The 15,794-nt window shown below is 41.2% G+C and overlaps 1 protein-coding gene across 1 annotated transcript in view; it reads left to right on the forward strand.

Annotated features, from left to right (window-relative positions):
* col5a3a (collagen, type V, alpha 3a) overlaps window positions 1-15,794 on the forward strand; it is a 49,797-nt gene that overhangs the window by 7,029 nt on the left and 26,974 nt on the right. Inside the window, 10 exon segments of the mRNA XM_028599427.1 lie at window positions 4,821-4,988; window positions 5,338-5,554; window positions 6,046-6,208; window positions 11,059-11,181; window positions 12,624-13,043; window positions 13,854-13,973; window positions 14,072-14,188; window positions 14,297-14,350; window positions 14,436-14,477; window positions 15,083-15,145. Coding sequence (XP_028455228.1) covers window positions 4,821-4,988; window positions 5,338-5,554; window positions 6,046-6,208; window positions 11,059-11,181; window positions 12,624-13,043; window positions 13,854-13,973; window positions 14,072-14,188; window positions 14,297-14,350; window positions 14,436-14,477; window positions 15,083-15,145 — 1,487 coding nt within the window.

Raw genomic sequence — 15,794 nt, forward strand, 5'->3', positions numbered from 1 at the left:
GCCATTATTGGCGTGTTATCAAGGCGCATACTCGCTTTTTACCGTGTTTATCAACGGCGTTTGGCCTCCATTGACTTACATTACCTTGCGATTGCTTGTGAATTGACCTTGTAGCGAGTAGTATGAAAGGGCGAAAATCCGCGTAGGGAGGTTGGTCAGGGTGGAGGATGGGTAAAACACAGAACTTTTTCCTTTGTGTCCCGTGTGTGATGTTTCCTTTCCACGTTTGTTCTTTTCCTAAACCCAACCCCGTTCTTCGTTTCCTAATCCCAACCGGTTCTTCTTTTCCTAAACCCAACCCGCGTGGGACGTTTCCTAAACCCAACCGTAGCCTCGTGATAACATGTAGCCTCGCGATAACACGTAGCCTTGTGATAACACGGCACATAGCTTTAGGAAAGTGGCGTGTATGTTTACGCAAAGTCATGATGTCATGTTGTTGTTTTACAGTAATGACCCCTGTTTACAAGAACTAAAGAAATGTGTTTTTCAGATAAAATAATACAGTGATTCAGAGAGAAATTTTGACAAGGGCAGAGGTCCAAAGTGCTGTTGTTTTCCCTCTGTGGGCGTTATAATTGAGCTACGTATGAACAGTGCGCAGGCTGTTTGGTCATACTAGTGTAACTGTGTGTTCAGTCAGTGTACCATTCTTATTTGGCTGGTTATGTTTTCAGAGGGTGTATTAGCTCTCCTCACCTCATAGTGTTCTTGTGCACACACAGCAGTGACCCAGACAAAAGGTCACACCCACTGCTAATTAGATTAAGGCTGTTCTTCATGGAGCCTGGCAGAAACGATGTCTGGATTTATTCAACCACTTCCACTGGATAAATTTTTTATTATTATTAATCACCATATGTTTTACAGCTTGCTGAATTTATAACGTTTTCTGAAGAAATGCAATCAGAAACAGTAGTTTTTACGCAGAATTACATTTGCTTTTCCTCCTGTCATCTCAGGGTGTTGTCCAAGATACTATGGGACATTTTTATTGATTAATTTCAGCTTAATTTCTTGTTAAAATTCCTCAGTTCCCATGCACAATTGTTTTTGACAGAGTTGTATTGTGTGTGTGTGCGAGTGGTATTTTTTTTAGGCTGAACTGGGAGTGTAGGTGGTGTGAGTCATAAAAAATGTCTTCAGAGACATTTTCTTGAGAAACACAGGAAACACATTATGTCCATGTATAACTGAAGTGGTGCTGAGTTGGAGGGACTGGGTCAAGTGTTACACGGCCAGAGATGACACACTGATGTGGACTGTTCAGTGGATTTTCCAGGGAATAGAGCATGATCTGTGAGATGGACTGTCCAGCTCTTTTCTGTCAGGAAGACTGTGGACTGCTCTGTTGCTGGGCAGACATGGTTGTCTCATAGAAAAAGCACAAGAAAAAGAAGGCAGAAATGCCAGATGTCTGTGAAATTGCTGGATTTTTCAGCTCCTTCCCATGTACTCTGACCTTTTGCGATTGGACAGTCTGAGTCATCAGTCCTTAGAGATTGTATGATTCTATTTCAAACATGCTGAGCCATATCTTTAAGTGGTGGGGACAGCATGCTGCACTGGCCGATAATATAGCCATGAAGGTTGGGAGTTCTGTCTTTCAGTGGCCATACCAGAGTGTTGATCTCATTTATGCCCATCCACTCTTGCTACGCTTCTTTAGAAGTAAGATAATTTAACAGGTGAGGTAAGGACATGAATGATTGCCACAAAGCCTTAATGAGATGCAAGCAAAACCTGCTGAGACAGTCAGTGCTGCAGGATAGGTAAAGAGGCTGCAATAATTGGCACAACTTAAGGTGACATCAATGGATCCAAAACAGGGAATAGATAACTGTCTTTTATTTATTGCTGCATGGATCCAGACTTCATGTGGCCACCAGCCACAAGCCTGGGGGTTTTGTCTTGATGCCGCCATATATATATATATATATCCAATGGATATCCTACATAAACTTGGTTGAATTTTTTCTGGGTCATGCTTATATTTAACTAGATTTTGATGTTGTTGCAGCAGCTATCAGGTTTTTCCCCTGTTCTCAGAATCAGCTTGCCAAACTTATAACAGTTTATTTTGCAAACTTGGGTGTGGGATGCCTATTATTCACTGCATGTTTAACTGATGGATCATTGTGAATGCAGTTTCTTTTTTAGGAGGAATTTCTGCTGCTTGTCTTAGATTTCTCCCTTTGGCATTGTTGCACATCTCGGCTGTTCTCTATTGTCTTGAGAGTCAGAGGTCAACAGTCTCCTGACAGCCTATAGTTGGAACATGTTTAAAATTGGGCAACAATAAATATATAGTGGTTGAGGCAGAAATGTACTTAATATGGTTCATGGGGTGCACTGACATATCATCTTTGGATTACTTGAAATTAAACAATTCTGCTGAAAAGTTTAATTGTGTTATTATGTTTTGAGATCATTTTGTCAGGTGCTGTTCTGGATGGGCTGACAGAAACACAAGAATCCCGTATAATTAGACCCATGTTGCTTCAATTTAGAACATTATTTTAGACTGTTCCAAACATCACTGCCTTATGGCCTCTTTTTCTCTCTGTGCATGAGTATTTTTACTGGAGTCTGACCTTTGACTAAAACACTAACTTTAAACTTTGCTATCCCAACGGAAATTGATTTGCCGTCAAGGCCTCAACAGAGCTACAAAGAGCTCATTTGGGATCAGACAAAGACAGAGACACTGCTACCTATTCAATTAAATGCAAACATTAAGGATTAGGAATTTAGGACCCAGGCATGATGTAAAGTGCAAAGTAAACTGTTGTTAATAATAAAGTGCTTCAACAGAAATGCAGATGCAAATGTATTCAAGCTTTTAGCTACAAAAATAAAAGAGACTCTGGTGTGGCATGTCTTTGTTTTTGGCTTCTGAAGTAGCAGCCTGATCAGGGCATTCGAGGATGCAGCCAGCCTTTTGATGACTTTGTTACTGTAAGGTAAATGTCATGAAGTTTGTTGCAACCAAAACATTCCCTTTACTCTCCAATTTAACCAGCATTGTCAGGTGACCATATCAGGCCAAAAGACAAAAAGCCTTGACGTGAATGTGAGAATGTGTGTGTGTGTGTGTGCATGTGTGCGTGCGTGCGTGCATGCGTGTGTGGGGGCGTAACCTTATTGCTTGACATTTAGGTCTTGGTTCAGTGTCATGATGGCTAGAGCAGATTTGAAAATAATCCAAAATGACTGTGTGTGGGTGAATATTCATTGGTGCCGCTTGCACATAATAGACTGAGGTTTCTGTTGTTGCAAGTTCTGTAATTATTTAATTTACACTGCTTGTTTATGACTCTATATACATTCAAAATATATAAATACCTTTACATCTGTACATTATGTTATCTATTGTTGTAGCCTGGCTGTGATTCATAGCTTAACCTATTTACAGCCCCGTTGCCATGCTAGGGGACTGAGAGGGCGAGCTCTCAAAGCTGCTCAGAGTAAAAGGCCTCTGCTATGCAAATAAATGATGCAATAAAATGTATAACGTGGTGTTTTTCTGCAAGCAATGTCTGGGCAACGGTAAACTCTCTCCACATGTTTAATTAACAAGGAATATACAAGGCGAACTCTGAATGAGCGGCAAGAGCTGCAGGAGGCAATTTGGGTTTAGGATCCTCATTTCAGATGCCTGGTGCTGCCAGATGCTGAGTTTCCCTGAACAGGCTCTCATATCAGCTGGTGGGAGACTAGCTGTGCACAAAACTCTGATCCTGGCTAATGCTTACGGCAGCACTTTATCTACAGAACATCGGATAACATGACCAGCAGCCTGCAAATAATGCTCTGGTCCATTATAATGAGAGAGCCAGCACTGGGAGAAATATCTACAGAGGCATTTGCTAAACAACAAATAAATCTCCATCCTAACAATTCATTAGCTCGGTTTTCCTGTTTATAATTGAAATCAACTTGCTTCAAGAGTTTTCATGAGAATACTTTCTGTTGGTAGTTTTACAGCAATTGGCCTTATTCTATTCTTAGTCTTGTTTTCAGATATTTACATGCACTTTTGAACAAATAAATAAACAAATAAAACAGTCTTACCCCATTAGCAGAAATGTTTAATTTCTCAGGAGACTAAGCTTTGGAAGATTTAATACAAAATTAGCTGGCTTGTTAGGGCAGATGTTTTAGCAGCGAGACTATATGAATCACTGATGCGTTTATTTGTGCCGGTGAAGTGTTCAAATTCTGAGAAATGCAATGCAGACATATTGTTGCTCGCTGGTGCAGGGTGAGCGGTGTGCAGGTGTCAGCTGTCAGGTGTGCTGCAGTAGGATTATGGGTTAGGCTGTGTACCACCCCTATTCTATAATAACACCCACAGAAGCCTGGCCACCTGCCGCCACATCTCAGAGGAGCTCGTCTCTTCCGACTGCTAGGAAGCAGGAAGCCTCCACACTTTAAAACCAGCTTCCAGCCACACTAAACCCTGCTCTTCAGCTCGGTAACAACCAGCACTTAACTGAGCCAGACAACAAAGTGCTGTCACACTGGAAGAGTTTAAGTGTTACACTGACATGACTAAAAGCATGCTGCTGTAATCTGCCACAAGCTCCACCCTATCATAAGTAGTTTTTTCATTTCACAAGTTTTTCCTACAATGCTATAAACAGGAATAAACAGAAAGCAGGGCTTATTTACAAGAATGTCAAGTTGTCAACAATATCGTGTTTAAAGCAATAGAATCAGATCTGTGAGCATTAAATACAATAAACCACTATATTTCCTCTATCTGCTCTATAACAATGTGCAGATGGTCAATTTTTTTTCTTTCTTTTCATTTCCAGCTGATCCCATTGATGTTCTGCGAGTGCTGGATCTGTCAGAGAACATGGAGGGGTTGTCCTTGGAGGCTGGTCTCTGCACAAGCAGGAGGGGCTTGGAGGAGAGCGACCTGGCCTACAATATAGACAAAAAGATCCAGCTCAGTGCTCCAACCAAACAGCTCTTCCCTGGTAGTAAACTTTTATCCAATGAGGATTTCTAAAAAAGGCAAAAAGCCCTCAAATGTGTCACTTTGGTGAGGGATTCGCTCCTCAGTAAAACTTTAAGAGATCTGACTTTGAACTCCCTTTACTCTTTCTCATGGGGGCTCACTGCCTTCATGGGCAAAATGTTGCATCAGTATTATCTTTACTCAGGTCTCATTGGCAGCATGTGACGCACGCATGTTACAAAAATATCTGTTCCCTGCTGTGCTCTCTCTTGTATGACTTACCAGCTCTCCTCTCCTCTCCTCTCCTCTCCTCTCCTCCTCTCCTCTCCTCCTCTCCTCTCCTCCTCTCCTCTCCTCTCCTCTCCCAGATTCCACCAAATTTCCAGAAAATTTCTCTGTGATGACTACAGTGCGAGCTAAAAAGGGCTCCCAGTTCTTCCTGCTTTCAGTGTATGATGACCAGGGGGTACAGCAGCTGGGGCTGGAAGTGGGCCGTTCGCCAGTCTTCCTCTATGAGGACCAGCATGGGCAGCCCACACCGGAATTGTATCCCATCTTCAAGAAGATCGACCTGGCTGATGGAAAGTGGGTAGTTTGAGTGCCTATATCACCTCCATTAGAGAAGATATTAATGAAATATCTGCCTTTCTGTTGATTTAACGGCACACTGTATCTGTTGTGTGTTTGCAGTAGATCAAACCCACCAGCACTCTGTAATTTATATTACAGTAACTGTGGTTATATAACTTTCCCAAGCCTTGAAATCTGAGGTGGGCCTCACATTTCTGTAGCCTGATTCATACAGCTCACTCCATGTGCTTAACTTTAAGTGACCTTAAAGGTAATAATATGCTTGCGAAGCGCTTGCTTCAATGATTTTTGAGGAAATCAATCCTTCACATTCTCAGGCTCAAATGCACTTCTGGTTTGCCTCACTTGAAAGAGGTGTGAAACAGCTCTTTGCATCGTTGATTCTGCTGGGTAACAGACAAAATACTTGCGCTTCTACATTTCCACAATACCTCCCTCCAAGGCTCAACCGTCTGTAAATTCTCTCTCGCACTTTGTTCTTTCAGATGGCACAGGATTGCCTACAGTGTGCAGGACAAGTCTGTGACCCTCTACTTAGACTGTAAGAGGGTAGAGACCCTGGATCTGCTGCGAGGGGACAACGCTGTAGTCAGCACAGATGGTGTCACTGTGTTTGGCACTCGGCTGCTAGACGAAGATGTATTTGAGGTAGGATATCATAAATTATGGGAGCCTCTGAAACCAAGTGTGTAACTATGGTGTCATACTCTTTCATTTTGTTTTTGTTGTATTATTGTATTCATCCAAAGTTTCAACAGGTCTGTTTGGGCAGTTACTAAAAAGAATAACATAGAATAAAAAATGCAGTTGAATGCTAGCAAGTGTGTTTCTTTGTGAATGTCTTCATTAAAGTTGACAAAGGAAGTAAGTGAGAGTCTGTATCGTGTGAACTTTGTGTTATTATGTAAGTATATAGGTTTCATGGGAAACTGTTTCACTGGAGTAATATGCAATGCATATTATTTGAATTATCTGACAAGGCGCTGTAGGACACTTGTATGACTTACACTACGTCACATTTAACCAAATTCAGTGTGTTTTATCCACACTGCTGCTGATTTGAACATTTCTATAGCCCGTTGAGCAAAGTGATAAGAATTTGGATAGTTTGTTGATCAGATTAGAAAACCTCTTCATGCTGCACCAATGGCCAATCATTGCTAATATCCACTTTCTTTCAAATTCTTCCCAAGATCTAAAACATTTGGAGAAATGTGCATACAAATGCACAAGAAATAGGATCTTGGGTTTGAATAGTTTCCTCTATAATTTGAATGCATACATCATATTGATCTATACAGTATCATACATTATACAGTTGTGTCTAGGAAATGGTTGGATAAGCAGAATATAAATTGTATTTGGTACTGTGGAATTCAACCCCCCCTACCTTTAAAGCTACTTAAGAAAAGATTTAAAAGGGAAAATCTGGCTATTGGGTGACAGGGGTCTTAGGTCAATGAAGTGCTGCAAGAACAAAGCAATGCAGAAGAAAAGAGGTGTTTGGTAGGGAGTGGGGATGAGGGGACATGCTGTTCAGACATGCTCAGCCTCATCATTTCCATTGCAAAGCCAAAAATTACACATTCTTTTTGCTTTTTGGACTTGTCAGTATAGATCTGTCTGTGTTGATTTGAGCTTGAATTGCCAGCTGTGCATTAAAAAACATGCTTGACTGTGAATGTGTGTTTGGTCAGGAAAAATACCTGCTACTTGTGACTACACATGTTGGGCTTTTTTTTAGTAGCAGGGGACATGTATCAAAGATAAAGTTACTTAAGTCTTTCCAAATTGTGTCTTCCTAAAAAATAAGATAATTTTAAGTACACATCTTGAGTTAAGAGCATTAGAATATTCATCCACGTGTATCAGTATGTTGGGAAAACAAGGATGAGCAAGAAGATTCAGACTAAACTCTGGGAGTGTCCAGTCCAATTCCTCTTCTTCTCTACAGTAACCTTTATTGTCATAAGTCATTCTCTGTGCTTCCCATGACAAGATGCAACCCCTGCTCTATTGTCATTCCCAATGAGGCTCCACTCTAAATCTCTCGCCCACAGCATGAAATAGAGATCAGCTCAAGCCCCTTCCCCTGCCATGTCCTCGAGGCTCTGTGTCTGCTCAGCAATGGAGCAAGAAAGAAAGAAAGGGAAAGACAGACGAGGTATAAGAGGTATAAGGTACAGTCAAGTTCAGAGAAATGACCTTCTTCCAAAACCTCTGTCCCCTCAGTGTCCCAAGCATACCCCACAGTTTGCAAAAGGGAACATACTGTTAAACTTAGAGAGGGAGTGTTGTTATCACTCCCTATTGGCCTAATATACATAAACCACAGCCTTCTTCACTTTCACTAGGAGAAAACCAGTTGTCATTGGTCTTACTGCCTTTTGGGTTTTGCTTGTGTAGTCAATAACTACCTTCCACACATTAACCTTATCTTCCCTATGACCTAAGACAGTGACCTAACCCTAAAATGCTATAAGTTACTCTACACACCCTTCCTATCCCTCTCAGACACTGACAGGCATTCCAGTTTTTAAATTACTTTATACCCCACTCCAGTTAAGAAATGCGTCTCCTTGTGGGCTCTATAAATTTCCCTTTTCAGAAGCAATGGAGACCGTTTCAGCTTTGGCCTTATTCCAAAAACACTCGCATGCCCTTATTCATCATCATATGTGTAGAGATGATACATTATTTGTGGTGATGACTAATACTCCTCATCTGTTTATCGGATCCATCCTTTAGTCCAACCCATGCGGTTTGTGTGGTCATTGTGGTCATGTGTATCGAAGTTTGCACTTAATTTAATCTAGAAATTGAGTCTTAATATCTTGTTTTTTGTGGAATAAAATTCTCAAATGAGCCATCTGTTTTAGATTTTTCATTGAAACATGTGATGGAAAAATATGAGTTTCACTGTGTGCATTTACAGTATAGTATGCATTCACAGCGATGCATATATGTCTGGCTGTGCATATCTAAGCATCAGTGTTGTACAGCTCGGGTGAGGCTGGCACCAGGGGAGGAGAGATTAATCAGGATGACCCCTGGGTCTCTGTTCCCAGGCCATGCTTCTGGGGGAGGAGGCCGGTGTTCCGGCCTAGTTCTCTCAGTGAGGGAGCTCAGCGTGGGAGCATTGGGACTGTGGTCAGCCACTAATGTCTCTATTGCTTCCAGATTGTCCAAAAAATGACTACAAAAGTTGGGTGTTCAAACTCAACACTTGCTCTGCTTGCATTCGCAGTAAAGCAAACATCAAACTGTCCACAAGTTTGGAGCCCCTTCTTGGCCGCTGTGTGCCATGTGTATGTGGCTCCAACACACTGACTGCTTCAATAAGATCCAGACCAGTGTTTATTTCTTAGGAAATTCTCATCCTTTTTGTCTCGATTGTAGTACTGGAAATAAAATGTTTTTTGCTCACTGTTACAGACATGTTGAAACCAAGACCTATCGAGCATATAATTAAAGGCAGCTTTATTTAAATGCTTAGCAACCCCATCGCTTTACCACACAAATCGGAAAAGCACATTAAATCGGGTCAAGGTCTGTTTAAGTCACAATTTGCCTTATGTCTGATGGTGGTCAGATGTTTTTGGTCAGTCATGAACATATGTTGCATTTTAAGCAAATGGGGAGCATCAAAGTGCTGATTCATTACAGTGAGTTTCATTTCTGGTTTTTCCTTCACCCCCACAAGGTTGTGACTAACACAAAAAGGCAAGTCATTTTTTAGAGATTGAGATCTGATTAAGGCATTGCAAATGAGTGAACAGCACCTTATATAAGATCTAGTTAGTTGTGATTTGATTGGCAAGCTGGCACCACACACCTCATTGCAGACATCAGGGGAAAGCAAAAAGGTCACTCTCTGAAACACTAATGAACTTTTGCCAACAGAGCCATGTGTGACTTCATGCAGGGTGTATGCGAGCCATCAGAAATGTGTGGATTCAGCTGAGGAGTTTTTCTTTTCAGGACGTCCACACAGGACGTCCTCTTCTGATGTCTTTGCCCCGTCCTAAATGGAGAATGGCAGAGCACACATGATTTTGGGCAACACATTACTCGCTGAGTGTTTCTAGAGGAGAGCCCCTGCTAGGCAAGAAAAACAGGAAAACTTATCTGTGAAAGTGTTGCCTTTGATCTCAAATTGAGATTGGATTAGATTGGATTAACTCCCCGTTGCCTTTCTGTCTCTCACCTCAGAGTGCAATCATTTCCTTTGGTTGACACTGGTTTTTGGCTAAAACAGGAAGAAAAAAGGATAGGTGGATAACAACTCCTTTCATGTTTGATGTCATAAATGAAAGCATAATGTCCACGGTCATTCCTAGGTTTACAGTTTTCTGTATGGTGATCCAGACTTTGCGTAGACTTGCTTTGCTGACTGTCATGAGCTGTATTAGAAGATATATGAGCTGGTGGCGGGTAACAGAGAAGCAATATGTTTTGATTTCTTTCACCTCTGGCCGCTAAAGCCTAATTAAAGAGATTACAATGGGACTATAATTACCACAGTATCCAGCAGTTAATCTGACTTGATTTATCACAAATGGCTGCCCAGCTGTCCCTGGATAACATTTCACCCGGCAATATGTTTGCAGTGGCCTGTCAGTTACATAGATTCTTATCCCTAATGTAATCTAAACGTTGTCAAACATTGTGCTATGGGGCTGCCTGCTTTTGGTTTATATTGAATTACTTTCCGACTTGTGTGTCAGAGAATTAGAAATTTTCACTATCAACTGATCTTTTGAATACATTTCTTTATTCATTATTTAACCTAAAAAATGTCAAAAATAATGACAAATGCCTATCAAAACTTATTTGAGCCAGACTTGTTGTGTTAATACTGTTGTCTTAACTAATACTATGTATTTTATAGTAATATGTAACTGAGAAAAGCATTTGCAAAGCATTGTGTTTGGTATTTTACTCGACAATTTTGTATCTCAGCACTACAGAACATTATGTAATAATATAATGTTGACAGAAGACAAGAGTGATGTTGAGTGTAGGGCCATTAAAGCTAACAGAGGCTCTGGGCTTAGTGCTGCAGGGTCCAGCAGTGCTGTTTCTGTGCACGTTTGTGTATACACACTGGCTATGCCTCCAGGGCGGAATAGGAAGTGAAAGGTCCTGACAGGGGGGGGGGTGAGAGCTATTTGACTGTTTTGGGTACACAATCGGGCCCTCTTGGAGTTATGGGAACACATAGAAGCAATAGTCAGTAGCAATAGCAGTAGTGGCAATTTTAAGATGCTACTTTATTATACTTTACTTTACATCTGCAGCCAGTTTTGTGTTCGCTTAGTGTCTGTGGCTTATTGTTACAGGTTCAGTCTTGTGGTCTCTGATCTCTTCACTTTGCATTATTGCAGCCGCTGTGTTTCTGTCAGTACTCCATTTAGATGATTCTGCTTCTCCTGTATGCATGGCTTTATAACATGACACTTGTCTGTCATTTCTGTCTGCTCTCTGGTTTATTTCAGGGAGATATTCAGCAGCTACTGATTCTGGAGGACCCCCATGCTGCTGCCAACTACTGTGTAGACTACATACCAGACTGTGACTCTGCGTTGCCCTACAACAGCAAAGCCCTGGTCCTGCAGGAGGTCAGTACTGCCACCAACAGGAAGCAATGCCTAAAACTCATGCAAATCTTTGTACAGTTCTTCGACAGTTGATACTATAAACTACGTATACCTTTAGGTCACCTCAATTAACTGCAGACACAAAGGTTTGGATATCTTGATTCATTGTATTGTTTCATTGTGTTTTCCACATTTCCTCAGAGGCCCTGTGTTTTACAATATGTTTTAAGAAATATGATAAGCTTCTACTTCCAGCACTCATGTTAAAACAAGATTGTGTCCTTCTGGCTGCTAAAGTGGACTTGCAGAAGCCCTTGCTTCACAGCCAAACAGTAAAAGGAGCTCAAGCATGTCTATCAATTGAGCTATGTGACCCTAAGACTCGTATGATTTACAAGCAGCCAACAGCCTCAGCCAAGAAGAGGTCTAAGTACAGTGCAAACATACTGAGTGTTTGCAAAAAGAGACTTGAGAGATTAAGACAGAATAGGCCATCAGTCAAAGGAGTAGTCTTCTTTCAAATGCAGCCAGCAGTGGAGCATTCTTAAGGTCAGGTGCATTCATAGAGCCAGGAGCCTATAACTCAAACATGATATAATAGCTCTTCCCCTCCTCAAGGCGTGCATAAAACATTGAATCAATCATGGATATGAATTACTGTATATTTCTTTGGTGGTGTGTGAAAGATAGAGATAAGGAGACATAAGGAGGCAGCCAGAGGAATGGAGGCGGAGAGAGTGTGTGTGTGTGTGTGTGTGTGTGTGTGTGTGTGTGTGTGTGACTGGGCTTCAAGGAATACACAGTTGAACAGTTAAATGTCTTATTTTTCATTCCACGTGCATACACGTATTTGCATGCACCCTCATGTGAGTGCATGTGTGTCTGCACGCAAACGTGTGCGCCTGGTCATTGATTATGCTCTAGAGATGGCTCATTAATGGGTGTGAGCCCAGCTGGCTTTTTAAGTAAACTACAGCTGAGCAATGAGCTCTGAATCCAGAACATGTCAACATCTGTCACCCCACTGACCTACTTCCCTATCATTCTCCATTACACACTGACCTTGTTTACAAGTGGGTCTAAATCACGTCACTGATGTCTTTCACAGAGTGGGCCTTTAGCGTCATTTTCAGACAGAGGCCATTCATATCATTAACATGAAATGGGCATCACTCTGGAGGGTGACACAACCCATATTTGTTCACTTGCCAGAGCACACTAAGAATTAGCAGATCATAGACAGGGTGACCCCTGACCACACGAGCAAATATGTCTCTCATTTCATGCTTGCTTTTGGTTGGTAGTAGGTGTCTGACCCTATAAGGGTGTCACAAGACATATAGGCATCACTTTACTATACTTTTTCGGGCTATTTTCCTTGTTGTATTTTCATTCACAACAGTGTTTGCTTTTTCTCCATCCTCCACTTGTGACCTCATCTTGCATTCCCTTTTTCATAAAAGAACTCCCAACTTGGGTCTGATGCGCTGATGCAAAGTGACCAGCCTGATGAACCAAAGGAGCACTCCAAAAAGGAAAGGAAAGGCAAAAAGAACAAAAAGAAGAGGGACAAGGGCTCTAACAGCAAAGGCAAAGGCAAGGGCAAGGGCAAGGGCAAGAAGAGATCCAGAAAGAAGAAACATGAAGAGGAGGGTCTTGAGGATGGCTTCCTTAGAGTTTCCACAACACTGCCTGAGTATATGTCTCAAGAACCTTTTCAGCCCACCGAGTTGCCAGATTTTAAGAGCACCCTAGAAACTGTCATCCTAACTGAAGACTTCGACAAGACCCTCATGGAAATGCCCACACGTGAGCCTGACTCTACAACAGAGTCCCCCGCTGTGGTGCCAAGTGCATTACCTGAATCAAAGGTTTCTGAGGAGGTAGACAAGTTTACTTGTAGATGCCCTCCACCCCAACCCCCTGCTGCCATTTGCAGTTCTAACCGATCACTCCCCTAATACCTCCTAACCATAGAGAGCACCTCTTCCCTCTCCAGTTGCTTACCACCACCACTAACCAGCACCATCCTAATCATCACCTCTACTGCATCCCAACCAGAAAACATACAGAATACATCTTAAATGAGATTCTTTTTAATGGTCATACTATGTGCCTTCTGTCTCTTTTTTGTAGAACACGCTGTAGTACATGCATACCGCATATTTGAAAAGCATAGTATGCATGGTACATACAGAATTTATCTTCCTGTATGCGACCTACAGAATGATAATTGGGTTTACAGTTCATTCAATGTGAATATATGCTCAGATACTATCTACATTAACATACAACTGTATATCATTTTTTTTATCCAATCAATTTCTAACTTCCCACTTCAACAAACAAGGAATGTTTGTGTATGTCTCCTTCATGTTTATTATTTGCTAATTTGCCAAATAAACTAATTTCTCACGCTCATGCTGTTTCTGTAGCTGTTGCAATCACTGCCATGCTGCCACATAAATCTGACTAGTCCATCAGCTAATTACACTCCAGCATTGTAATTAGCTGCAAACCCGTCACCAAGATAATCAAAACATTCCCATAAAATCTACCTGTTTTGCTAACATTCACACCGTGCATTACAAAATGTGCCATTACTCTGAAGCACTACGCTCTAATGAGAAGAGCTCCGTGTCCCCTGGTTCATCTTTGCAATGACTCATTTAAGCCCGTGTGTTGGCCTGCAGGAGGACAAGCCAGTGAAGAAGCCAGTGATGGAGGAGCATGTAGATGACCTTTACGGAGACCTCTATGATGATCTCTCAGTTTCCACAGTAACAGTGGGCCCAAATGTTACTGAATATGAGGTAGGTTAAGTGCAAAGCAAGAAACGTCTCAGCACAAAATCACTGAGGGGCTATTTTGGTATTCACTACACCTGAATGGAGTTTTTTCATTCCAGCAGATTCTCGAATATGAAGATTACAAGAATGACACCGAATCAGAGTATGAAGAATATGAAATATACGAGGACGGCTTTGAATTTGCAGAGCGGGAAAGAGCAGGGACGTGGGATGGAGAGGTAAATCTCAGAGTGAACTCGTACATCAAGTGAGTGGTCACGTCTTCAACTGCCTGTGTCAAGTGATTTCTAACGATCCACATTTATTCATCTGTTTCTCCTCCTCAGGCTAGCCTCAGAGCAGAGAAAGGCCAGAAGGGAGAGCCAGCTATTATTGAGCCGGTGAGCTGCTAGAGACATTTATTGAACAGCCCAGTAGCTTTAGTTATGAGCATGTACATTTTATTCTATCTGTGTTGGTTTCTAGGGTACGATAGCGGAAGGACCCCAAGGTCTACCAGGGCAACAGGTACGCCTATTCACTGCCTGAACACAGAAGAAAATGGAAATTCTGACGGTGCCTTGTCTCTGTAATTATACAGGATGTGGCATAATGTAACATAAGCAGGAACTGTCCAGATGTGGAACAAAATATTGAGAATTCTGGATTCTAGCATTCAGGATGCAATGTTTTGTTTTTAGAAAAGGAAGCAGGTTTTTTTTAGGGGTGACCACCCTAAAAATACACCCCTGCACTATGATGCAATGCAAGATGGCACTTGTTTTAAAAGACTGATGATATTTTATTCATATTTAGTCATTTTATTTTATTTTTTTAGGTTACCATTTGAAAACTGGCCAGGGACAACAGATGAAAATGTGCCTGTGGAGCTAACTCTGGCTCATTTAGAGTTGCTTTGCTGTTGATTAATGAGCACTGTTCCTGTCAAATAAACAAATAAATGAAAGGAAATATTAAAAGTGCATCAACACAAAAAAAGTAAAGATGTTTAAATTCAAAACTATATAAATAAATAAAAAGGGATTATTGTAAAGCATTTAGAGGGTTATACTATTATTTAGAAGTTTACTTCTTTAATGTTTGTTTGAGTGCTGTGAATGTTTCATTTGCAGGGGCTCGCTGGCCCAGCTGGCCCAACAGGCCGTCCAGGACCCAGGGGAGATCCTGGTGAATTGGTGAGTGAGAGCTGTGGGTTCAAATGTGACCTCACATTGAAACATGTCCAGTCCTGAACTGAACATGCTGGACTTCAGGGACAGATGTTGACTCACACATGTTTGACCTGATTTTCTTTCTTTCTTTCTTTCTTTCTTTCTTACACACACACACACACACACACACACACACACACACACACACACACACACAGACTGACAGATGCTCTGTCAATCCCCAGTTATAGGTGGTTTCTATCATTTTGCATTCATTTATAGGTTTATTTTAACAGTCTAGTGTTAATGTAACACCATACGTTAATTGCAACCTATGTTGTAAAAAACTAACCACTTGTGTACATATATATATATATATATATATAAATATATATATATATACATGTACAAATAAAAACATTCACCAATGAGGTCAGATAATTAAACATATTTTCACTTCTGCTTCACTTGTTCCTTGAAACAAGTGTCAGTTATTTAACAAAAGGCAGCACAAAGAAAATTACCCTTTGTCCATAAAAATATTGCATTAGTAGAGGAATGTATCTTACCCATTTGAATACATATCAGATAGCAGTAATCTGATGAAAACAATCTTAATGACTCAATGCTGCATTAAATGGCTTGTTAAAATAGATATTTACAGTGTGTAAAC

This window comes from Perca flavescens, chromosome 15 (assembly GCF_004354835.1).
Source record: "Perca flavescens isolate YP-PL-M2 chromosome 15, PFLA_1.0, whole genome shotgun sequence".
Lineage (NCBI taxonomy): Eukaryota > Metazoa > Chordata > Actinopteri > Perciformes > Percidae > Perca > Perca flavescens.